The 26,981-nt window shown below is 44.6% G+C and overlaps 1 protein-coding gene across 1 annotated transcript; it reads right to left on the bottom strand.

Annotated features, from left to right (window-relative positions):
* Positions 1-5: 5 nt before the first annotated feature.
* Positions 6-26,868, bottom strand: mnat1 (MNAT1 component of CDK activating kinase). Its single transcript, XM_029139273.3, has 9 exons — positions 26,734-26,868; positions 25,514-25,608; positions 20,565-20,717; positions 20,103-20,176; positions 19,390-19,493; positions 19,068-19,208; positions 17,818-17,949; positions 11,211-11,332; positions 6-263 (listed from the first exon to the last, which is right to left on the bottom strand). The coding sequence occupies exons 1-9, from the start codon at positions 26,794-26,796 to the stop codon at positions 143-145; spliced, it is 1,005 nt and encodes a 334-aa protein (XP_028995106.2). The 5' UTR covers positions 26,797-26,868; the 3' UTR covers positions 6-142.
* Positions 26,869-26,981: the final 113 nt, after the last annotated feature.

Below are 26,981 nucleotides of genomic sequence, written 5' to 3'. Positions count from 1 at the left end.
GCAGGTTGGTTGTGATTCATTTTAATATAAAACAAAGGTATTTACATCTACAAAAATGAGGCAGAGCACTTCTCACCACCAAGGCTTTCGCCTTCTCCACAATGGTGGTAGTTCTGTATTTCCAGTCCAGGTCTGGATGTGTTCAGCCTTTCTGAGGGAACAGTCCACTGAAAGCATCTTGAATGGCCCGATGACACGCCAAAGCTGAAGTGTATCCTCCAGCTGTGTCCTGAGGCATGGCGGCCCGCACGTGGTTCAGATACCTGAGAACGTACAGAAAACACTGGTCAACGTCAGCAGTGAGATGTTTTACAAATAATGTCACCAACTGACAGCTGCTTTCAACAGCAACTGGAAAGTAACTTTATTCTTTATTAAATCCTCACTTCAAGTAATTTTTTTCTAGCTCTCAGGATTCTGGTGCTTTGATGAGATCCACAAAGACAGACGCACCAATGCACTAGTACTGAAACACCTTGCGCCTAAAAGCCTCCATTGCTCTAAGTATTATAGGTGTATTTTATTTTTTAAGTGCTTACAGATGTATCGTGCCAAATCCCCGTTTCAGGCTCTTAAGCAAAGCCAAAAGTCACTGTTTATTTTCACATTCACGCACAGAAAGAAAAACAGCAGACCTGTTAAATTAGTCCCGACACCGTGTCCCCAGGTAGATACTCTTCTACTGACAAGTTTGTGAGACGGGGGCAGCTGACCTGTGTTCCCACCCGACTGTAATACGGTTTTGTTCCACCCAAATGTAGTCACGGGGAGAAATCTGCACACATTCTGTACAATTCTCTCAGAGCATCTGACTACAAAGTCAGACAATACCTCGCTTTGCTGATGTGTGCACACACACACACACACACACACACACACACACACACACACACACACACACACACACACGAGAGTCTGGCTTTGTGGCCCCTGTTCTGTGAGCTGGGGAAACTTCAAAGTGAATCGGGAATCAAGAGCACAGCCAGCCCTCTGTGATAGTGGTGCCCATTCAAGCTGCTTTACACAGTAACCTAACACCTGTGGGGAGGCTCACAGAGACAGAGAGCTGAGGTCCGTGAGTGAATGAGCGTTGGATATGGAGAAAAGGTGTCAGTGAGACTACATCAGGTTTTTGCTTTGTTTTGTCACTTGATGAGTCATTATATCAAGAGCTGCATCACAGATGACCTAGTAAAGTCCAGCAGTGGATGGCGAAAGTGAGAAGTAGAGTTGTGAGCGGTGTCAATCAGGTCCTGCACATAAAGACCACTCATCACCCACTACAGAAACAACACAAGTTCAAAACAGGAGGCCCAGTGATTAATAATAACTTCATTAGACCCAAGCTGCTGTAGCCTGTCCTTCAGAGCACTTGAGGGAGGCCTTCTCATATGGCTTCCTGCATCAGATGAGTGCTATCTATTGATTATATTGTGCTGGGCCTTTTTAATGGTGAAAAAAGTGGGCTATTTACAGCCTGGCTAAGTCTGCTCTTCCTGCTAATCTAATCCCCAAGCTACTCATGTGGTCATTCCTTCCAAGAAAGCTGAGAGCTCTGTGTAACTTTATACCTGCCTGCCCCGAAGGAGCGAGAGAGCAGGAGAGTAAAAAGAGAACATGAAGGAGATGGAGAGGGAGGAAGAGCGTAAGTCGGTAGGTGTGGGGGGGAGAAATCACCTCTGGGTATCGACATCACACACGCTCTTTCCTTAAACCAACCCTGTCTGCCCTCTCACCCCCCCAACACTTGAGACGAGTTCAGTTTCGCCCCATTAACTCGGCAGCTGCATCTTCCTGTAAAGTCCAGCGTCATACGCGCATGTACGCATTTCCAGTTATAAACCGAAAGATAAACTGGAGTCGCTTCACGGGACTGCACCCTCGGATGCTGACAAATGAAGAGCCAACCGACAACAGCGAGGACAGGCGGTAACGTGAAATGCATTAATTATATTCTGAAGCCTGAGGCGGGACAGGCCGACTCTGCGCTGCTTTCAATCATAAAACATCATTAACGCGCAGCCGTCTGACGCGGAGCCATCAGGCCCGTGATGCTACTGTGTCAGGGCACTACGACTCCACGCCCTCCCACCCCATCATCCCCTCGTTCTCCATTTCCCTCCGAGGACCAGACTGCCTTTTGTTCACAGGGCCCCGAAACCTGAACCGTTTAGGCCGGTAACATCTTTCACTCTCCGGGCCCCACTGGAGCATTAGCTGCAACCTGATATGGGTCTTTTCAAAGCCTTGTATTATTGGGTAAATATGGGTCACTTTGGACTGGCCCATTATGTCGCTTTGGGGGGGAGTGGGAAAAGGCTGGTACAGGTGATGAAGACAACTGAATGACATAGTGGGACAGTGGGCGTCTCACACTGCAATTGCCACGAGCGAATACGAGGGATTTTCCACACACACACACACACACACACACACACACACACACACACACACACACACACACACACACACACACACACACACACACACACACACACACACACACACACACACACACACACACACACACACACACACACACACACACACACACAAACTACTGATATATGAGACTTTGTTGCTCACTCACCATCAAAATTGGCCATTTCTTACTGTAACATTCCTTAAGATACTTAATAGAGGACGAAGTGTTCACGTAATTTTATCACTATGACTGCCATCTGCTAATGCTAATAATGCAGACATTTTCCTGATGGGATCCTGAAAGTGTTCCCCACGTCTGCTGCCTGGAAAGCACCGCCCTGCGCCATCTTTAATTCAAAGTGAAAAGATAAGTGGTAAAATGCTCAGCCGAGGTTCCGCGTGGTTTCAAACTGGGAATGTGTGGCTCCTCTTTGTGTGTTGATCGGTGAAGCTTCTGCGGAATCGAGGGTGTTTGGACCCATCAGGGAAAAAGCTACGAGGCTACACTAAAGGGGAAAAAAAGAGAGTACGTGAGAGGGAGGTGCCGGCTGTGTTGGGCCTCTCGTCTAGACTCCATGTGTTAGTTAGAATTGAATTAAACGGAGCTGTGGAAGCTCAGACTTGATGGAAAAGAAAAGAGCCCCTTAATGGTACAGTGGCTATTTTAGCAAACAGACACTTAACATTCAAACCACAGAGCAGACGCCTAAGACAATGGAGCAATATGCAACAGACTTGAGCAACGATCACTGTAGAGATCCACTGTTCTGGCTGCTTTCACAAATCCAGACTTTATGCCACACAGCGAGCACAATAAGCCACGTGTGAATGGGATTTTCTGAGTCCTCTAACATTCCCTTTAATATACTCATCAATAAACCTGTTTGGCACCTGCCGGCTTTCACAGCATCCTCACTGATCCAAGGTCAGCATTTGTTCTTTCAGCATGGAAGATAAAAGAGGCATTTTTTTTTTGATTCAGCATGATTCATGACCCAAATGGGGCATACTGACTTTCAGGCAGCTGAGGAGATCAACTTAGTATTCTGTTGATTCCAGAGGAGCAGGAAAATGATGTCTACACAGGTAAATCAATAAATCTTACCCTACTTGAGATGGCTCCAAGGACTGCAGCCTCATTAGCTATGTTTATTAAAGCGAAGATGCTTAGACTGGCATGTTGAGTGCATGGAGAGGGCTGCACGGGGCAGGCTGTATCTGAACAGAGGCTGCCCCCTGCTTCTGAAGGGCCGGTCTTGGGGCTGCTGTGACTGTTCGGAAGTCTTCCTTTAGCGCTCTGCTCCAGCAGCAGTTGAAGATTCCTGGCCTGGGAATGATGGGGTCTGAAGAAATGGGGGTTGGGGTGCAGAGCCACACACCTGCCAGATGATTTGTCATTATAGAGGGGTCAGCAATCAGCTGTCACCCCCTAATCACCCATCCCACCCCTTAAGTCACCCCCCCCCCCCCCCCCCCACACACTCCACTCCAGTTCTCCAAAAACACCCCCTGCATTCCTCAGACGGCTCCGGTTTCACTCACAGCACTGCTGCTCCATCTCCCCCTCCTTCCTACACTCTAGCCTGAGAGAAAATGTACCCCCTGTATGACACGCAGCACACTGAGTGCATTGTGTAGATGTGCAGTGTGTGCTTCCGCCCCTCTGTCTGTGTCGATACAACTCACATGTGTGTAAATACATATTTATCTAGCAGTAAAAACACTTTTACCAATACCAAACACAAACTGGGGGAGCGGAGTTTTAACTGTGGAGAATGTGGGACTTGGTGCAGACTGCGGTCCAGAAACAAAACCTCCCGCAGACAAGCCAAACACTGAGGACTCTCACAGGTATACTATATCTGTCAACAGCGGTCTTTCATCACCAGGGGTCAAAGGTCACACTCTTTTCCACTGAACGCAGCTTCCTCTGGGACGTGTGAGTGTGTGAGACAGATCCTCAGTCATTAGCCTACTCACTGTCCACCAGATTATCTCAAGTTGTACCGTGGAGGGGGTCTGAGAGTGGTTACATCATATTCTCATGAGCGTACGAACCCCCTTATCCATTATCATGCGCCTTATCACCAACAACAGGCCCAGTCTGCTTCTCTAAGCAGGATGACAGAGAGGTGGTATTGCTAGCACTTAGTGGGCATGTTCAGAGTGTTAACAGGAGTTTTGGCTGACACAAAAATTAATGTATATGGAAATGTATTCTCACGCGAGAGGCTTGAGGCCTGCAAGACTGTCGAAAACACAACTTGTAGGCATCAGTGATAATGACTCCACTGTGCTACTTGTCCTTAAATTTAACCCTTGGACCTTCTGGTCCAAGTGTCACCTGTCACTACTCATTCAGAACTTAGTGGCGTCTCTGCTCTGCACCTCCTCAGTCTAACCTGAGGGGGGCAGTAGAGGCTGCCTGACAGCCTAGGTCACCCGCTTACACACCTAACTGCCACAGCCATGGGGCTTGGACAGGCATCACACATCCAGTAGCCACTTGATACTTCATAGAGCATCTTTCTTTCGTCTCCTGAGCTGCCATTTGATAACCTTGCCCCCTGGAGAGTTTAGAGGAAGGAGGAGGGGGGCAAACCGGACTGGAAAGGGAGGATAATGACATGACATCAGTGTCATCGTTAACCAAATGGGGCAGTAAACAAAGGAGAAGGACATATGCTGTCCAGTGAATGGCTCCTAGCACAAGGCACACCCACACACGCACATACAGCAAAGGGGCCCTTTAGAGTTAGCTGTAACATTCTGGGAATAAAGCGAAAGAGAGAAAGAATAGCATTTTCCCGTGGGGGATTCTCTTCTACTAGTATCAGTTACCCATTTACCTCAAGCACTAGGGAGAGGCAAAGAGGATTTCAATTAGAGCGAATGAAGAAAGAAAAGAGCAAAGGAGGGTGGATGGAGAAAAATACAACAGGGGCAGGGTGATAACTCATGCATCATAGGAGAAAAGTACCCCTGACCATGAGATGGATGTGGCAAGTCCCACATGACAGGAGTTTGTTTTCCTTCTCCAGCTCTTAAGAGGGGAAAATGAGCCAGATAATCCCCCTGTACATTGCCGGCCCTTTGCCCCAGGGACGAAGAACGAGAATACAGAGTTTTCATTTGTTGGTGTTTCTCCACCAACAACTGCACAACATCAGTTTGTGTGTTACAATAGTTACGGACACCGTCGCGCTCCAAATCAAGGCCTGCAACCCTAGAGAGTTTGCAGCTGCTTTGCTAACCTCTGCACAGATTAGTGCGTGTTAAAATAGTCTGGAGACATCACCTCACCCTCTGCTGGGTGTTGACCCCTGCAGCCTTTCAGCTGTGACACAAATAAACCCGGAGACAAGAGCGACCATCATCCTCGGGGTTCCCTGCCTGCCGGTGTCTCCTTCGCTGGCAGCGGCCTGGTTTAGCCTGGCTTGTGTTCATCTCTGGCATAAGCACAAGGTCTGCAAAAGGAAAACACTAAACCCCCTAAAAAAACGAGACCCTTTGACCAAAATACACACAATAAAATGATGTCCTTCAATAACGACCCCTGTGTTTTCACATGCTCTCTGGGTCAAACCTGACTCACCTACAAGTACAGTAAAAAGCCTCCAGCCAGCTACAGCACGTGCTTATTTTGACTCATACTTCAAGAGAAAAATCAATATTTGCGCAGATCTATGGGAGGAAAAACAATAGTGATCTGGCCTCCACCGCTTTGTCTGTTAATGGCCCGTTTACTGAGACGGATATGATAATGGCCTGGGTGGGGGCTGGTGGAGAATGGGACGGTGGCCACACTCAACTCTTCCTAATCTAGTTAGTAATGAAGAGAGTAAGCACCTACAGTAGAAGAAGCTTGGGAGCAAAGCACAGCTACAGCTTTATGCTGTGAATGAAGATGTGGCTTCCTGTTGACACAGACAGGTTTGCAAGTCAAATAGCTGGACTCAAGCGTCTGCACTTTAAAATCGCCTGCAGTCTCTTTTGGCTATGCAAATTTCAAGTCTGTGAACCTCATGGCCGCAGTGAAGCTCTGAGATTTACACTAAGGAAACACCTAAATGACAAGGCCCTGCACTGAAGTCTGTAGTTACTGGCTGTGCTGCATACAGAAACACAAAGCACTGACACACACATTGAGTGAGCAGTATGTCAGAACCGAGCATATATCTGAATATTTGAGAAACCAAGTTCAGCTTTAGGTCTTGGTAATGCTAGCTAAGCAAAAACTATTGTTATGCAAGAGACAAATAAACCATTTCCCATAAATTGTCTTATTGGCATCGTCAAACGGTGTTTTAATTGGCTGAATGAAAGAAAAATATGTGCCTTGAGACGTTATCTAATAGTAGTAAAAAGTAGATCAAAGACCACTGCTCTTGAGGGAGTTCATCTGAGGTCATACTAACCGGCGCCTCAGCCTTCAGCTCTTAACTTCAGCATCAAAGCTGTGTTTGTGTGAGAGAGAGTGCATGTCTATTTGAGGCCCGGAATACAAGGCTCGTCTCTCCAAGGTACCATCACTCTGCTCCCATCAGTCTCAGCACTCTGATGTCCTGGTGCAGCACCTCAGGTCCCCCTGCGGTCAGTGACCTCCGACCTCTCCCCTGGCCCTTCCAGGCCTGCCGTGCCCCTCAGATGGATATGTGCCCTGCGGGGTTCACGGAACCTGGGGTACATAAGCACGCTATTCGTGGCAGCTTCTACACATTGCTTTGCATTGGCTGCCAATTGAGTGAAAAGAAGTATATCACCGACGAGCTGTACTCCGTTCTGACGGGGGAGCGCAGACGAAGGAAAATGATTTGTATGCAATTTAAACCTCATATACTCTAATTTAGTGATGGCAGAATGGATTTAAGTGTACTCTATGGGCCATGTTTAGTGGTCCTGCTAACTACCAGAGCCGAATCCAGGGTCAGTGGGTAATGCTCTTGGCCAGCTAGGCCAGAGATGGAAAGATGGAGCGCTAAGTCCTGGAGTTGGGCCAGGACGGCAGGGAGAGGCTAGCTAAGCCTGCTGCCAGGAACTGAGGGCTATGATGGCACCACTGACTATTCTGGATATCTCCCTCCCACCAAAGCACTTAACATGTAGTATAAGCAAATACACAAACAAACAGACACACATTCACATAAACACTCAGACACCAAGGGATGCTTGGAAAGCTAAGGAACACAGGCAGGAGAGCATCACTCAGAGACCCATTAACCCTTGGCTCCCAACCAGAACAGTGAGCAGGCATCTTTTAAGCACACGTTAAACATAGCTAGCTTACGCCTGAGAGCACCAGTGATTTATGTATCGCTGCTGTGAGTCCACATGTTTGTACATATGTCCATAAAAAGACGGGGCTACTCGAAAAGAAGAATCGGCTGCAGCTCCTAGTGAGTAAAAACGGCTGGTTGCCCTCGGCGCTGATGAAGCGAAGGTGACAGCGAGCGTGCTGGTTATTTAACCCTCTAGCTACTTACTAGTTTCTGTTCTGTGAATCAAAGTGATCCGGGGACTACTTCCTGGTGCAGAGACACACATCCCCAGGAGAGGAGCCCCAGACTAAACACTCTGCTCAGTCAGCTGCTCCCCTTCACCCACCAACAGGAGACGGACGCTTGACAAGTCCTCCCAACAGAAACCCTCACTTTTTCCACCAATTATAGAAAGCAATGCGGAGTGGGGGAGGAGGCAAACTTCAAAATATTATACACACACTGGCATTTGGCGAAGCGCATTGAGCAATCTCTGTCAGAGAAAGATGGGCTAATTTCAGGGCGACCTGTGCCAACACAAACAACTGTTCTGGCGAGCTCTCATTGTCAGCACTTGAGGTTTCAGTCGAATTTTTCAACACTCCACAGCAAAATTCTCTTTCCCCTATTTTTCCCCCATATGATTTGTCCTTGTCCAAGATCCCAGTCAGTCTTTCATCGCCTATGCAGTCAGAGCTTAAAAAAAAATATGCTTGTAGAGAACAAAGTCAGACCCAGATGCTCATCTAGCCACAAACAAAAACAAAAATAGACTGATTTTATCCTTCAGTATGAAGACACATGACTTCCATGTATATAAACCTATACCTATTTTAACTCATGCTTCTGTATTTTGACTTACTGTAAGTCTGCTTCCATTCAGGTCATGCCCATCAGCATCCACAGGGTCTAAGTGGATGCTGGAGCTACAGCCACTGCAGCGCTACGGTCTCTGGCCGCTGCCTCATATCACAGCACTGTCAATGTAAACATCATGTGTTTCTGTTTGGGTCTGTAAAGCAGTATTTACTTCTGCTTTGATTTTGTTTATTAAAGGCCGTTACAGTTCAACATAAAAGCAAAGAGCCACTGCAGGATAATTGGCGTATGGGCTGTCGTGTTTCATGGTGTAGTCATAATTCTTACAGCGCACGCAGGGACCTGGGAAATGTGCCAGTCAACAAGATGGACAGCACTGTGCTACTATAGCAGAAAGTCCACACAGTTGGGGTTCCATCCGCTGTGGCATATCTTCTACACCTATGCACATCGGGAATAGCACTTGGTTATGAATGTGTATGTGCAGGGGGGACGCTGAATGGGCACTTTTGGAGGCCCTGTTGACTGAACATGCAGCCAATACTCTGCTCCAGTACTCGGGCAGCTGTCTTTAATAGAAGAGCTCAGCACAGCCCATATTTATTCAGGTACAGCTGAACGAGAGGGAGAGACAGTGAGGGAGGCGTGGCCCCTCTTTTTCCTGGCAGCCGCGCAGCACTCCTGCGGTTTTTGGGGGGCAAAGGGACAAGGCGAAAGAGACATTGAAGCGGAGGGAGAAGCAGAGCGGCGAAGAAGAAAAGAGCACGTTGAAATGAGAAGCATGGCTCCAGTCAGACCCGATGACTGAGCGTCCTGTGCGAAAGGATGAGCCCTAGAGGCCCCGGGGCCACCAGGGAGGGGGCGTGTGTGCCCGACACGCCAGTCTCGCTTGATGGCCGTGTCCAAGACAAATCACCGGTGGTGCTGCTGTCACCGTGGGTCTCGACCAAGACAAACAGCCATGTTTTAAAATAAGAAGCTGCCCCCTCATCGCCCGTGTTGCCTCATCCACACTCCGGCACATCCGTATCTGCTCATATGTTCAAGCATATTCCCTTCACAGGTCATTGAACTGCAACTCTAGTCCAACGTTTTACTCAAGGGACCTTTCACCGTCTTAGTGTTGTCTGCGCTTACTATACTACACACACGCGTGCTTGTGAGTCTTCACCACATCACATGCGTTCCACTGTGGCAACACCGCTGGAACTGCAATAACAGGGTGAGTGTGTCAGTTACACAATGTACAGCAGATTTAAAGGACATTATCTGCAAAGGCTACACACATCTAAGCTTGCGTGCACAAAACCTCAAAGTTAGCTGAACCTCCGCCTGCACAGAACTGTCAGCACTATTGCATGCTTTTACTTAGGAGCACAATGCATCTTGGGAGTTGTGGTTTGTATGAAGGGGCCTGACCGTGCCGCTGCCTGCGGCCTGCACCAGTGGGACTGATGCTCCTCATCGAACTGAGCCTCATTTATCTCCATGGCAGAGCCGTTCCTCTCCAGCAGCGGTCCTCCTGGACCCTTGAACTGCTGACACCCTCCCACTTCCTCCCTACTCTGGGCTCCAGCATGCGGCAAAAAGGGTGAGATGCGTTTCATCTGCATATTGATCAGGCTAGCCAAAAGAAGCAGGACCTCAGCACTTCACTGAATACATAATGTGAGTAAGTACCAGTTATTCTGCTTAAAGTCCACTGCAAGCTTAAAGGAAAAGGTTTCACCTTAAGTAGCCGCTTTTGCAGGTAATTAGGTGAATGTGAGATGAGCGTGTGCAACTAAAGTCAATAGCAACTTCAATCTGAAGAACAAAGAATTAACTAAAACCTTGATCCTGAAACATGCTGACGTGATGTTCAAATCTGCACATCTCAGCCAAATGAAGAGTTGAGCTGAAATCCAAACAGCTCACCCCAAATGTACATGACCTCATGTGCCTCATGTCACCCAATAAAAGAGGCCTGCCCACACGCGGAGGGCAGGCTTCAGTGCCAGCCAGGGGCAGTGCAGACGACTGGGCGCTCGACTGTCTGATGGATAGCTTACATTCAGTACAGGCTGGACCAATGGCGTCAAGGATTGATTGGCCCAAAGGGGCCGTCGGGGGAAAGCACTTCCTGTGTGTGTGTGTGTTAATGGGCACTCCTGCAGAGGCAGTGTAGTGGCTTGTGGCAGGGCGATAGTTGTTACTCCTTTGCTTGCTCTCCCGATCTCTTCCTACTTCTTCTCTCAGCCCTCTTTCCTCTCAGTTAATCTGATGACAATTAAGTGAGATGAGCCAGGCTTCCCGAGCTGCTCTCTAACCAAAAACCCCACAATGTATTGCACGAAAAAACACCCACTCACTTAGTTTACCCATTGTCATACAAGAGTACTATAGGACCATTCAGTTTAGGTACACGTTTTTGTTTGTAACTAGCTAACATAGCCCAGATAGTTTCAAGTCAATTACCTATACTTATAATACTTTACTATTATAATAAATATTGACATATGAATAAAAATTCTCAGACAATAACGGTCCCTGAGCATTGCCTATCTGTTATTATGGCTTATTTAGTAACAAATGAGATCCTTCCTAAAATAGATAATGACATTTAGGACTCTTCCGGTTACTCTTTGGTTACTGTTTAAACAAACAAAGCTAATACTGTACAGCTCAAACGAAATGAATATACGTCCGTCTCATGTAAATTCTTTTTACCCAAATCTGCTCAGCTGCTCCAGTTCAGGCACTTGTGGTCCATAGGTCTCAATGTGAAGAGGATGGTAGTGGTACAAAACCTCTTCAATCCTGGGTACAGTCTGTAGCGAGACCGTCTGGCGCTGGAGGAAGAAACACAACAGAGAAACACATGTATGTAACACAAGATGATGGTTCTCGTGTCTTAGGCAGATTGACATGTACGCAAAACTATTATCTATCAGATTGTTTTTTTTTTTATGAGAACCCTTAGATCCATAACTGCTCAAAATTGAGCTTTTGTGTCTGACTTTCAAAACTCTTCCTCACCCTGGTGATCTAATGGAACAATGTAAACCTACTTGATTTGTGGCTCTGCTCCTAAAAAGGGACTTTCCACACAGCATCAGACTCCTAGTTTCTGCAGCATTAAAGTAATGAAGCTCAAACGATGAGCCAGGGTAATGAAACAAACCTGTAATTAAAAAGATGATGCCTAAACAAGCACCAAGAGTATTAAAGAAATGTGGAGACAAATGGAAGATAAAAAGATAAGAAAGAGAAGTGGGGGGAGTATAAACAAGGCACAGAGGGAAGCTGATGAAAACCAAACTAAACGAGTAGCATGTGCCCCCCCCAGACTGCCTGCCCCTCACACACTTAGGCCCATGTGCACACACGAAAAAAAAAGCCACCACACTTAAGCTGGAAGTTACAAAATCACCAAGCGATGCAAAGGATGCATAGTTTGTTAGCCAAATCCAACACCGTGTTAGTTCTCCAAACCAGAACGCCAAGTCAGCTGGTATGAGGGCTGCAGATGAGCTTTCTGCCAGATGCCACATCTGAATAATATGTCTACAAATTACCACAAACCACAAACAAAAATTACCACCAATTTTCAGAATGTCCACATATATCAACATTTAATATAAACGTTCATATGCTGTGATTCAGGGTTTTATCAGTTTCATCCAATCCCATTTTCCCTCAGAATAACGTTCAGCTACTTTAACTAGACGAGTCTCGGCTTGTTGTATTCAGCAGACGTTTATACACGCAGACGGGGGGAGCAGAAGAAATAGTGACAGTGGCAGTGCATTAACAGACACAGAGTAAGTTTTTCCAGGGAAAGAAAAGGGAAAGTTGAAGGTCTGCTCAACACACAACATGTTTTTTGGCAGCACCATCTAATGCTTAGGAAACAAGTGGAATAACAGGTCTTCCTTACAGGGTTATCTTCTTTTCCTTTATCAGTCACTATAAAAATGTTCATTCAAAAAACAACATTACACCAGATGCCTCCATCTCTCAAGTGTTCGTTCATCCTTCGTCTTAGAAGGTGCCAGTGACAGCTATCATGTTTTTTTTCACTCATGCAACACAGCGGCGCCCCACCACAGACTAATGAAACACAGACCAACCAACCCAAACACAGTCAGTCATTCAGCGTCAGTCCTGACACGAATCTCCTATCACATCTCCACCACCATTTAACTCCCTTACTCTGTCCATCAAAGGAATGCATCGCAACAAGCGGAGGCGAGAGAAGCACAGGGAGAAGTGTCCCATGGTGGAGAGAGGTGGAGGACCCGAGCAGCAAATTGGGAGTTGAAGATGGCTAAAAGGGTAGTAAATAAGATTTAATGTGACGGAACAGAGCCAACCCAGTCTACAGGAATATTTGTCGCATTCCTCTGGAAGGACACCTTGAAAAACGGCAGAGACACACGAGCACAAACAAGCACGACATGAAACACGCAGAAACAAGATCAAGCTTTGTTCTTCTCAATACATTAACAAAGGCAGCGCAAATTGATTAATAAATAAAAATCAATTGATGAAAGAAATCAACAGGAAGAAGTGAAGAAGACCTCCAGGCCCATTAAAGCTAAAAAGACCAAGGTAGTAGGAGCCACTGGAACAACATCACTTAAAAGGAGCCAGAGCAGACATCTGCTTTTACCATCACAGAGGCCCCTTTTACAACCTATACAACATCATGTGTGCTATCGTGATGCTTTCAAGTTTGTGCGGAACTAGTATTTGAAACTCTTATAATGCTCATTTGACTTCAAAATGAACCTCTGGGGGTCATCAATCTAAATTAAACTACAGGGCAAGGAAGTATCCCAGCGCTGCGAGAGCTTCTTCTATGAAGCATCAAGTCGACAGAGTTGTGATAATCCACAATCACCCATCATATGTTTTGCATTCTTTAATTTTTAATCTATCTACAGAATTATTAATGGGCATTAAGTACTACATTGGTCCAACAAGCAGAAATCACTTGTGACTGGTCTAGGACCCTAGTTTTGGGTCGGCACCAACAAATTCCACCAGGCACACGTGCTCCACACGGTGACACGCACACTGCACAATCATCAGCCCCCAATCTCTCCCCTGAGTCTGCGGCTCAGCAGGACACGTCAAGGTCGCTTACAGACTAACCTCTCTTTCTGCACCTACACATAAAGGCAACACACACACAACCGTGTACACTCCGCTGGACGGCTAACATTTGGGAGGCCACAGCTAGCTCAAGCAGAGCTTCGGGGGCAGTGACACCCCATCGCTAATGCACAAAGTGATAATGAGAACAATGGAAAAGGAAATAGTGCTCAGCAATGTAAAGGGGATAAAACGAATAAGCCCCGTTAGGGGTCGGTCGAGTGGCATCCAAACCTCAGCCCTCACTTCCACCTTCCGCTCGGGTCCTGCCAGTGCTTCTGTGTGGATAAAAGGCTTTGGGCTGCCAACCAGCCCATTGAGCAGCAAGTAGCAAGTGTAAAAGCTGCTGCCTACATGGTGCCTCCCCTCGCCTCACAGGTTTAAATATAACTGCCTGATGACTGGCAGCTGCCCCAGCGCAAAGCCCCTAAAGCTGACAACTCCTTTTTCCGCTGGACCAGGCTGGGCCAGCTTGCCCGTCGGCGAGGGTTGATGAGGCCAACCTAAACAGAGCCAAGTCAGGGGGCAGAGGTGTGAATGCCTACATGTGGCGTTGCCAATCAGGGCCGACGCTTCTCTTTACCCCGTGAGGTGACTCCCCTGCAGCTATCAACCTGCTAACAGCCACCCGGAGAAAAGGACAGGGAGCAGAGAAGGTTCATTCTCCATCTTCAGGTTGTCAGTTGTTTATATGTCAATTTTTTACATCAATAAAACCATAAATATCTGTGTGTTACTGGACCAAACAATGCAACTAAAAGAAATTGAATAGAAAATAGTGAGCAGGTGAGTGGGGGTTGTGGTGAGTAACTAGTGACAACCTCTCAGGGAAAACAGGTTAGGCCAGTCTGCGATAAAAAAGCAAAGCAGAGCTCGGCCTGGCTTGGATGAGTATGTCTACCACACAGAGGTCACTGTAGAGGACAACCCAACCAGGTAAAACAGACCTGAGCAAACAAGCTCGCAGCCTGAACGTGCGTGAGTGTGTGTGTTCTTGTGCTTCTGTTTTCTATGTTAGTCAAAGGCTACTGCCGTGGAGCAGACAGGAAGTAAAGCCAGAGAGAACCCAGGGTTATTTCAGACTGCGACACGTCTATGTTTAGGGATAAACCTTCCACCCACATTTCTGTGAGGTGTACTTTGTTTATGTGCGAGTGTGCCTCCTGCTTTCATTGGGTGCCCATGCCGGCCTCGTCAGGTATGTCAGCTGCTCTGCCAATTGCGAGAAGTGGCTCGGGCCCCAGTGGTGCTGGAACCCAGGACCTTTCATTTAAGATGGCGCTGAAAGCTGTCCCAAGGTAAAGAGATTCCCCAACGGTCAACGGCTTTAGGAATGGGACACTGAAGCAGCTGAGGACAATCCCTACGCTCACACGTACACACTTATTCAAGAAATTTATATGCTAATAACCCCTAGCCCACTTCTATGTTTTGCTCTGGGCAGGTGCCAAGTATGATGACAAGAGTCATCATGTGTCAGACATCAACAAGCAACCTGTTTAAACTGTGAATAGTTCCCTTCCTCCCACACAGAGTCTTTTGATATCAGCGGACGTCTATTTAAAAAAAAGACACTTTATTCTTCAAAGGATGTTGACTCAGACTTGGGAAGGGGAGTGTGCCTTTATGAATATACGCATGCACCCGCATACAAGGTTTGCCTGACTTGGTTCAATAGACTACCTACAAAGTGAGGGATTAGTCAGCGATTCCAGGCCATTCTGGAGGCAAGACCAGGCCCATCCCACCTCATGTCACACCTGGACTGAGACTGCGTTCCCTCAGGATTGACTAACTTCCTAAAACCTCTATTTTATTGCATGTTAACGCACAAAGAGAGTTGGGATCAGGGCTGGTGTCCCCTCCACCGCCTCCTGGAAAATTACCCGGCACAGCCTGCATGGTTGAGATGTCCCTATGACCCAGTAAACAACATGACACAACTAGATCTAACATTAGATCACACTTTAAATATAAACAGAAGCCGCAGGAAAACTAAGGAAGAATTGGCATCCTGACATTACTTGACTCTCAAACGTTGTCAGATATGTAATGCTACCAGTGACAGCTCACCTTGGCCCAGGGTGAAGCAGCTGACTGAAGGGATGGGGCAGGGACCGGTGCTGGTTAGTGTGGATAGTGGGTGGAGACAGGAAGTTTAGAACTTTACCCAAAAAATCCACATGAAAAAAACAAGAGGTCACAAAGTCTGTGACCGCTGTGCTTTTAGGGGGAAAGCACAAATAAGCTGAGAAATTCAGCTTCCAAGTGTGTTTATATTTAATAATTCCCTGCCTTCTGCTGAAGAAAAACTGAAACGCTGCTTGGAACAAGGATCGATAACCCAGCAGATAAATGAATTCCAGCAATCTGCAGGAATCCGCTGCTCTGTGCTGAAACCCCACCAAGTCAAACAGGAGTCATTCTTATGGACTCTGAGGTGAGGGGGAAGCCAAACCCACACACTCCCCTGACTCAAGTCTCTCAGATCAACACAGCAGATGCATGGTGAGAGCTCTGCTCCACCAACAGGAGCGGGGACAGCGAGATGAAGAGAAATGGGAAGAACGAAGCTGAGGAAAAACAGCTGCAGACGAAGCCAAGGGAAACACAATCATGCTGTTCCCCTCTCCTTTAGCAAGTTCAACTCCAGGCTGTACATCAAGAGTCAGACAACCACATCCTTTTTTTGGATCAATTCTAGACTGATTTCACAAGTCGGTTAAAAAGTCTCACTTATTAGCACTGTATCTGATTATTGATGTGAATACTGAGAAGTTTCACAATGTCACGATAAACAGATAAAGGAATAAAGCAATTCTGGTTACAAATCAAGTCGAGAGTCTAGGTGGGTCCTAAGCACATACAATCAAGTTCGAAATTATTCATACCCCTCACAAATTCTGACTTTCATTCAACCACAATTAAAAAAAAAAATTAGAATAATTAATGTAATTAATTAATTAAAATGGGCTTCTCCCAAAACATAATAAGACGATGTACAAGCGTCATTGTGGAAAAGTCTCCTAAATAAAAGATAAGCAATCATTCTCTCCACAATGTGGCCCCTTGTACTTGTGCATCGTCTTATTATCTTTTGAGAGCAGTAGGTGTCATTTCTGGTCAAAAAAAACTTTTTTGGTTGAATAAAAGTAACTTAGTAACAAGAATTTGCCAGGGGTCTGAATAATTTTGGGCTCAACTGTATATTTTCCAATGCATCATTGCGGAAGGACAACTATGCCTCATAAGGTTTTGCCTCGAGATGGGACAAGTGTCACAATAACTTGGTGGGGTGTGTACATGTATATATAGACAAATAAAACATCCCCACAGACAGCTTCAAGCTCAGAGGGACCCGAGCCCTCAGCCCACATGCCTGCTCTGTGGGTTGCACCTCTTTCCCAAAAGAATGTGATGACATGACTGAAGGAGCGAAGGCCTGTTCCCGCTCTGAAGAAACACAGGCACGATAGAGCATTCTCCCTTTGAAGGTCTGGTATTGCCACTCTATTGTCAACAACCACTCCACATAAACTTTAAATTAGCACTAAAAGAAAATCACACCATGACCTTAACTGCACCAACCAAATGCCCAGAACACTCCAAGGTCCCGTTTACACTCAAGTTATCCTTGCATGAAAACGCCACTATGTTAGTGGAGCAGGTGTGCCGAGAAAAGTATTTGCACATTCCTGCCAGATTACTTGGTCATCTGAACTCCGACTTTTACCTCACAACTGTTGCAACAAACTTTAAAATGATAACTGCTGTAACAACAAGTTAAATAATCCTTCCTATCAAACCTATAAACTACTCAGAAGGGTTTCCCGTACGCTTTCAAATTTTTGGATTTCCCTGTTCACACATACAGACTCAAACAGCAGATACGCCCACTGTTTTCCATGTATGAACTTTCCCAAGTTCATACATGGTTTAACATTTCACTCAAGTTATAAACTAAGTAAACAGAAGTGAATTATAAAACAAAGGGAAAATAAAAATTATTTAAATTCATGCTATTATACATTTTAGAATTTTGCTTGTGTCAAAGGTGTGTCAACACAGACCTTTACAGCTGGACATATTCATAAACTACATACCTGAACACAGAACTTTAAATTAATGTGAAAGAACTAAGGTTAAAGAGCTAATGTGCCTAAATTCCTGCACTCACCATATGGATTCCTGTTGAAAACAGATTGGTAGGTTTGACTGTCTGCTTCTGCTGATCTATCTGAGTCTCCAGCTGGGCAGCACGGGCCTTGTGTTGGGCGAGCAAGATGGTGGCAGGAAGTTGAGACTGTTCCTGGAGACACAAACAGGAATTTATAGGAATGTTAATCTAAATGTGCGACTTTCAAAAAACACATCTCACACTGAAACTCCTGAGCAGTCACCCTCTCCACACCAGCTCCAGGACGTCTCTGTCTAACAGGATAACCATCAGTAAAAGGTGCTTTCAGGCTAGCTGCCACGTTATCGATGCGAGCCATATTAACAAAACTGTGGCATTGCAGGGGACGCTGCTTCAAGTGCACTGCGCCGCCTTCACCTCCATTAAATGCAAGGTCGGACGTTTCAATTTCTCCAGTGGAGTGTTGCCAAGCACAGAGGTCTACGAACGCAGGTTTGGACATGTTGTTCACTAAGGACGTAGAACATATTTGATGGGGTGGGTCTGTAATGGTTGGGCATTTTAAGGAGCCTTAGATTTTAAAAATAAGCCAAAAGTGATTTAACTGCTTCCAATGTTAACATATTATGTCCCGACTGCAAAAATATATCACTTTAATTTGTTGGTTACACACGTTTGGTTAGGCATAGGGTACATTACATAGTTCTATGAATTTAATTTACAAAGAATTAAAAAAAAGTCTGCAATAAAGTTCCAAGTGATGTAAATAATTAATTAGTAAACCACTGTCCCAGGAAGAAGCAGCAAAGAAATTCAAAGCTATCCTTTGGCACGGTTCTAGTGAGCTCATGTGACAAGAGTGAGCATTGTGGCCACTGACGTGTACAGATGTCAGACCTCGACAGAGTTCCCTCAAGGGGGGTGAGGGCTGATCTCATCTGCCTACAGTCAACAGGCCCCGTGCCTTAAACAAACAAACACACAGCTTAGTCTGTTATCTGTGATGGTCCTTCAGCAGCCCACTCTGGAGGAACAATTACTTCCAAAGCTAGCAACGCAACACAATGGAGCCAAGAGTCTATGGAATCACAGAGTGAGAACAATGCAGCCTGCAGGACAATGACTGGTAATAAGCTCTTAATGATCTCACAGAACTGAACCCTCAGGCTGAGGGTGTGTATGTGTTTTTTTATAATGTTTATGCGTTAAACACGGGGCATCCGATGTATTTGTGCATCACCTGATATGTCCTTCTAGAGACATATGTGCGTGTGACATCTGTTACTCACTAGTTCATCCAGCAGAGCCTGCTTGTTCTTCCTCTTAGCATTTAGCTGCCTCTGTTCCTCCTGCAGAGCCTCGAGTCTCCGCTGCTCATTGCCCTGCTGCTCCAATAACAGCAGCTCTTCCAGCTCCTCCTGTTCTCGAGTCTAATGAGGAGATGGTAAGAGAAAGAGCACGCTGTAAAGTCAGTTATACTACATATGGGCCTGGAGGTTGGATGTCACTCTGGCTGAACTCGTTGAAATCATCCTTCCAATTCTCATTTTAGCATCGACTTAGTCATTAATAAAGTCTTTATACAAGTGCGAAAAAACACATGGTACATACAAGTTTAGCCTTGTTCCGTTGAATTAGATCCTTATTGTCCCTCTGGTACTGCTCCATCCTCAGCTTGGTGTTTTCCACATCAATATTGTTTGTTAGGTTATACACTAAAGAGAGAAATCACAGTTGAGAGTATTATGTAGCTCCAGCATCACAGATTCCCACTGTGCAGAAAATTAAACCTATAACACTATTAATTTAAACTTAAGTCGGAGGAGTTTAATGTTGCGCCAAACATAACAAATGTGTCTGGTTAAAAGAAAGTGTGTAAAGCAACACTCAAACACAAACTTTCCATTTAAATGAATGTTGCAGTCTCAAAAAAGACATCTGGCGAATCAATATGTCTCCCAACTTCAGTGCGATAGATTTTTTTGTGGTGCAGCAGAGCAGCCACATGCAAAATATACAGGTATGGTTTATTGTCAAAACAAAAACTGACACAAGCTTCAAGCAGACGCTGCTTCATGGAATTTAAGGAGAAGGTTCTTTATTTAAAGTCAAATGTTTTGTCGACTGAATGCAAGGAATCTTTGACTTAAAACAAAATCCCACATGCTATGATTTCAAGGCCATAGACGTTTTCTTCATTGCAGCAGCATTTGACAACTCGCCACATATCTATGTCTACATCAGTCCAAACACTGTTGATGGTGGTTTGCCAGTTAAGATATGACAACAAAGCAACAAGCTTTAAAATGCCTGTATCGTCCTACCTATGTCTTCCACTTGCTCCAAGTAATCATTATATTCTCTGAGGCTGGGGAAGTCAAAATCTCTCTTGTTATATCTGCAGGGGAAGAACAGAACAGAAGTGATGAGATGCAAATAGGAAAACCTGATAAAAGCAAATACATACAGACATTAATTTGAACGGTCCATTAAATGAACGATTTTATAATATGAAGTCTGCATGCAGCCTCATAGACACACATTACATGTCAATTAAGGGCTATTAAAGAGAGGGAGAGATGAGAGGAGAGAAAGAAGGACTGCGAAGTAAAAACCTGGCAGGGAAAGAGCCTTCCTGTTTGAGCCCCCCATGGGGAGGCTTATTGTCTACAAAACAAACAGTGTAATGAGAAAGACAAAGGTGGCTTAAGAAGTGGGAGGAGGCAGGAGATGACACATAAACACACAGAGCCACACCCCTCACCCTCCCAGGCCCCCTCACTCACATCTTCAGCACCTTCTTGCGGATCTCCACCTCCTTATCTACGGTCGGGTCCTCGAAGAGCTGCACTCGGAAGTTGCTCTTCCTCAGGGGCGTGTCGCACTGTACGCAGTTGCCGGAGCCGCGCACAAACAGCATCTCCACACAGTTCTCGCATCTTAAAGGAGGAGAGAAAAAGACCAGGGTTTAGAAAGTGCTACCAAGCGAGGATGGCTGTTTCCAGGGGTGACCCTCCCACGCGACACAACTCCACAACAACAACAATAATGCCCAAAAGACCTGAAATACAGTTCTCCCTGCAAGCGAGTGCAAGTTTTTATTTAATCTGTAAGTTATCACGAGGCACAGTGATGGATAAAGGCGCATGTGAATATTTCCACTAAGTGCTCAAAGATGGGTGGGATTATGATTGGAATGTCGATTAGGCTGCCGCCCACTTTCATGAAGGAGGAAATTAGTCTGACACCCCATCAATGCAGTGTCTGTCTGCGCTGGAAAAACATTTGCTTTATTGTTATTTCAACAGACCTCAGTCATTTTGCCACGTTGCCTAATGGTGCTTCACAGGAAAGTATGATTCAGTATGTAGTGAAGAGAGATGTAAGTCCTATGTCACTCATGAAAAACCTAAGCCGGACTGTAAGTGTAAGGAATATTAAACTAAATTATCTTGTGTGAAAGTATTTTGACTTTGTGATCAACACAAAGAAAAAAATGGTTCACTGCAATCAGTTCCAGCTTTTCTCCTTGTGGAATCTGAATAAAAGGAAGCTGTATTACTGAGAGGCTCAGGCATCATTTATATCACATTTGAAAAAAAGGCTATGTTACTGATAAAAATATCTGCTATAAATCTGTTTAATGGAAATGATTACTTTACAAGAAAGGAATGTAGCAGTACAGAGCCCCATGATGAGTTTTTCAGGCAGGTCCTAGTTCCTCATACAATATAAGCAACTATGAATCACAAGCAGAAAGTCTCTTCAGGTGAGGCTGGAGAATGTTGAGGCAAAGTCGAGGTTCAATCCGGAAGACTTCCTTCACGGTCTATTGTGACACAACTCCACAACTCCACAACAACAGACCTGCAGACCTAGCTGAGGTCACAGCCCTGAGCTTAGCCATCAATCACACCTTTATGCAGGTAGGCGTTTACCCATCAGTCACACTCAAATGAGGAGTGGACACTCAAGACAATGAGAATGCTCCTAAATCTCCTCTGGCGTTGAGGACCTGGATAAACGTTTGCTCAGTACATCTAATTAAATCTCTGTAGATCTTTATTTCCACAGCTTCGCCCATATTCTAAGAAAAAGACAACATCTGGTTTCTAAATGTCACTATCTGCTAAACGTTTTATGATAAAATACAGCTACATTGAATGGATTTTTCACCATAAGCTACGGTTAAGTCAGTCTTTCCCAGAAAACACAAAGACTTGGCTTGAGACACTGGTGACTAGTCAAACTTCAGGGACTTAGTTTATTGGAACAATAATGGCACAGACTTTTCACTTCATCAGCAGGAATCAACTTCAAAAGTAAACTGAAACTGCAGATCCGTGGAATTTAGCTGTTTATGTGCAGCATCTTAGATATGGGCTAAACAAGCCCAACCTGCCAGGTGCGACACCAAGCTTACAGCCCGAAATATGCAGTGAAATAGATGGAGCATTACAAACACGCCAGTTTGGCTTGGCTTGTGCAAAGCGGCGAAATAAAAACGAAAGCTGAACAATGGACAGAAACGCGTGTTGTCCAGTTGGTCCTGGGATCCATGAGAAGCCCACGGCTCAAGTGCGGCCTGGAAGAGGCAGATGTTCACTGTGGCCCCCAGGCTACAGGAGATGTATAGGCCCAGCCATATGGAGGGAGATGGAAGGATCCAGCCTGTTTCCACAGGCCCACAAAGAGCCCATTCATCAACACGGCGCAAGGAGAAGGGCGTAGCTTGCCCCTTGCCCTATAAATGGACCACACAACAAAACTCTCCATAGGGGAAGCCTTGGTAATTCTAGAGCAGAGTGGCAAATGTCTAAAAAGGCAGGGAGGAGACTTTAATAGTCAATTTGCCATGTTTCTTCTGAAGAGTGCTTTCCCTAAGTGACAGCTCTCACATTTCGCAATTGTAATCAAAGCGAGATCCAGAAATCCTGTGGCAAAGTCATGCGTTATTGCTGGTAAAGGAACCGACAGATCTTCAGTAGTTTTCCATCCTGTGTGCCAGGGCTGTGTTCACTGTCTTGCTCGCACGACTCCCGCCTCTCTCACCTGTCCGAGCGGAGCTCCAGGCGCCTATCTCTCCCATCTGCAGCTGTCAGCAGGTCAGGGAAGGGGGTAGTACGAATCAGAATTAAGGCCTCGTGCCGCCAACGCCACTACAAAAGCACTTCTTGGTGATTTGTCTGCATCTTTGCTCCCTAACTTCCCTAAACAGCAACATACACACTGTACGGACCGACTCGCCAGTTTCTATCATGACGCTCCAGACAGTCTCTGTACTTTTACTGAGCCCATGAGTTCACACCACGCAAAGCGCTGACTTTGTGTCAATTTTAAACCTGCGATGACGTGGGCTCCTGCCCTGTGACCTACAATACCTGCAGCAGCGCACACAAAAATGCTGAGGCCCAAAAGTAGAATTGCTTACACAGAAAACTAGCATAGGCATGTTATGCATCCTAAAGAAGTAAAACAGAGACTTGATGTACTTCACAGAGAATGGTCCAGAGCTACAGTATTTGTTTGTTATAATTATATTTTAAAAATGTTCCTTTTACTGATGGATGAATGTAATGACAATAATACAAGTAATTTAAGTATATTTGAGAAGGCACTTGTTGACCTTATGCTCTCTTTTAGTAGCAAGTTTTATTATTCACCATCTCTTACAGCATTACCAGACAGAACTAGTTTGACAGCATTTTGATATATATTTTATATATAATTAGAAGCCTTCTCATTTTGACTTACAACCGAAGGTCTACACAACTCTCGTTTCTACCTGTTAATTATAAGCTACAACCAGGAAGCAGCTCTAGTTTAATGCAGCGTAAAGACCAGACAAAAGAGGAAAAGCCAGTTTGGTTCTTGTAATTGTTTTCAAATCAGACTCATACCTCTACCATGTCATATGTTTAATCTGTGTAGAAATGAGCTGATGAAATGATAAATTGTGCTTTTACAAAGGTTTAGCACTGCTGACTGGCTAATGCTTTACCCTGTGCACAGAGCCAGACTGGTTTCCATATGCTTCAGCTTAAGTTAATCATCTCCAAGTTGAAGCTATAAATTATTGACCTTCTTATTCAACTCTTGACCTATTACATATATTCTGTAAATGTATGCTTTTTGAATAACCATCTGATAGATCACCATCAGTTACAGTAAGCTTTAACCTCATGAAGTATTTAATGAGGGTAATCTGTCCCTAAGTCTAACACGCCCACCTACACATTGTTTGTGACTGCCTGTGTGCCCAGTGTCAAATGCCAAAGGACATGGGCTTAGTTTCACCATGCAAAGGTAATAAATATAACACATCAAATGCCCCTGGTGACACAGACACAAAATGTGCTGTGGTGGGGTTTAAATTTAGATGAGGAGGAGAGGTTAAAAGCTGTATAGCACTGACATGGCAGGATGCCTGGTCACCCTGGACCGGAATTAACAAGTATCCAAACCAAGTCCAATTTGAGCTGCCTATTAGGACTTACAATACCAGCTGATTTCATTGTCAACAAAGAACCCAAAAATAAATCAATTAAAAAACTCTCCTAACCTTTCAGATGCACAACATTTATGTATGGCCTAGGCTTAAAAATACATACACACAGTTTTGATGTTTACGGATCTAATTTTCTTAAATTGTTATTTACCATTTTTTGCATAAAGTTGTTGATTATGTCAAAAAAACTTCATAACTGAAAACAAACAAAGAGCCAAATGACAAATGGTAAAAAATAACACTAATAGAGTTTAACGTAATTGCAGGTTCCAAGTGATGCATAAATTCACTGTGGCACAAGCTCTGTGGAACAAATTCAAGGTGACCTGAGCTAGGACATCTCTCCAAATTGCTTCATTGCAGAATCATTTTAATTTTCTCTGCGTGGACCTGCATCCAGACCGAGGCGTCGAGTTATGAGCTCGCTGACCTGATGACAAAGCATGGCCACTTCCTGATGGCATGGTCAATAAACCGACAGGGTCGAAAAGAAGCTCTCATCAGGTTACCACTTCACTTCTGCATAGTGCTTATAGAGAACATGCACCTCATTTACATGAATATGTTTTTTTAAGATGAAGGTCAGAAGGTTAAATTCTAAAATGTGCACAGTGACCAAGTTTTACTCAGTAGTGAGAGATGGAATATGCTGCCCTTTATTCGGTTTAACCAAGATTATAGATCTATTCAGGACTTACCATTAAAATAAAATGTTAGCTAGTTAAAAACCCCATCAATGTCTATATCAATACTACTAACTGTTTTTAAATATGTTTATATATTGGCATGGTCTGGTACAAACAATAACTGATATGTTGTTAATGTGTATGAATGTGATGTAGATAAGTAAAGCCTGGTACTGAATGTGACAAAATAAACTTATCTTAGAACGTCAAAAGCTCAATAACTAATAGTTAGACGTAGTTTCCATTGTTTATATCTATACAAATAACCAGCTGATAGTTTTATTTCACACATTCATGAGCAAAGTGGACGATTAGCTGTTAGCAAAATGCTCATAGATTCAAACGTTGTAACGTGCAAACAGAAAACATGAGGCGAGACACAAACGTTAGAGAGGTGAGCAAAATTCAAAGCACACCTTATATAAAGACGTTGGCTGCTTCTCGTGTTGTTGGTGGTGATTTTGCACAGTGTAAAGCACAAACGTCTTCGCTGTTCTCTTCACTCTGTACTGTGTGTTAGCTGTCAGACAAAAATACTCACAGTGTGTGTCCGCAGACGTTCACCATCAGCTTCAAGGACGGATTCCGGTACTTAGTTGTTTTGCACCTCGGGCATCCCTGGTCGTCCATATCTGTCTGTGCACCACGAAACAACAAGCTGGAGATTATGTCAACAACTCGCAGCTCTCCTATCACTTTTCAGCAGGGGAACCGCTGCGCAACCTACAATGCGGTCCGGTGGGAAACTGCAATATTTAGAATAGTTCCTACTCATTGATTACGTCTGCGATGGTCACAGTGTGGTGGAGGCACACTCAGGAGTCCCAGGGGATCAGAGGTAATATATATATATTTAAACAAAAACGCTTTCAGACATTATATAGTTTTTTTTTGCTGAATATGCAGCTAAGAACAATGAAACAATCTTGTGATTTATTATCTAAAGAAAGAAAATCTGCATTATATGATATAGTAATAAGAAAGTAACACTAGGACTTAATTGCTGAATAATATACATACGTATTGTAAAGGCACTTGGTCATAAAATAGAGATATCACAATATTTTATATTGATATACTGACTGTCATTTATTCTTTAGAATGTGTTAAACACAACTGTCACATTCAACTATTTGCAACAACAAACAAAAATATTATATTTTCAATGATTCAGACTTTCCGGTAGAATGTTGTCTAATGTTGTCTGTTCTGTTTTTGTTGAAGTATCAAGTCGGAAATAAAATCCTTTGTCTTTCTACATCTTAATTTGTATTCGATTAGAGACATTTTCCTGGTAGTAATAACATGGTTTAGTGTGACTTCATCAGATTGTTTTGTTGGGATCATTTCATGGTGTACTACTCAATTCAAAGCGTTAGTGGATGGCGACATATTCAAATTCAGTAAAACGCTGAATTTCTACTAATTGTTTAAAATGTTTCCCTTCTAAATTGATTCGTGTTGAGAAACTGGAGTATAATTAAATAACGATAATAATAAGTGCTGCATTTGGTTCTGTGTTTTAACATTGGGCTGACAATTTCCACGCAACCCAAAAATTAGCCTCTGAGAATCATTCTAGATTGAGATAATGGGGACAATATTGTGAGAAATGTTTACGCCCTTGATTTTCCATACCTCCATAAGGGAATGAAAAGGTTCTCAGGCTTTCGTGTCTCTATAGAGGCTGATAAAGCGAAGGCGGTTCCTGACACTGCAGAAAACAAGGATTGCCCGTTCCCACGATTCCAAATCACTCACCTTGCACAGGTGAGCCACGGCGTATACTGGAAGTTTCATGAGTGACAGCTGGAAACGAAACATTCGACGCTGAATCCGGTTTGCTCCGCCCCCAGGGGGCCCTCGGCAGCCAATGGCGTGGCTCTCCTGCAGATAGACCCCAGTGCCTCTCCGTCCAGCTCCAGTCCCCGCAGAGTAAAAGTCACGTTGGAAAGAAAGGGGGAGAAAGATATCTACTTACAGCGGCTGTCAGATATCCGATCGCATTC

The sequence above is a fragment of the Betta splendens genome, chromosome 22 (genome assembly GCF_900634795.4).
Source record: "Betta splendens chromosome 22, fBetSpl5.4, whole genome shotgun sequence".
Lineage (NCBI taxonomy): Eukaryota > Metazoa > Chordata > Actinopteri > Anabantiformes > Osphronemidae > Betta > Betta splendens.
Note: the sequence above shows the minus strand (reverse complement) of the source record. Positions and strands in the feature narration are given on the sequence as shown.

Excerpts from the sequence above, each read along its gene's own strand:
- mnat1 (XM_029139273.3), bottom strand. The coding sequence starts at position 26,796 with ATGTTTCGTTTCCAGCTGTCACTCATGAAACTTCCAGTATACGCCGTG. Across the intron at positions 19,209-19,389 it reads AACGGAACAAGGCTAAACTT|ACTCGAGAACAGGAGGAGCT; the intron begins GTATGTACCATG and ends TCTCCTCATTAG. Across the intron at positions 264-11,210 it reads GAGCAGCTGAGCAGATTTGG|GTATCTGAACCACGTGCGGG; the intron begins GTAAAAAGAATT and ends GTACGTTCTCAG.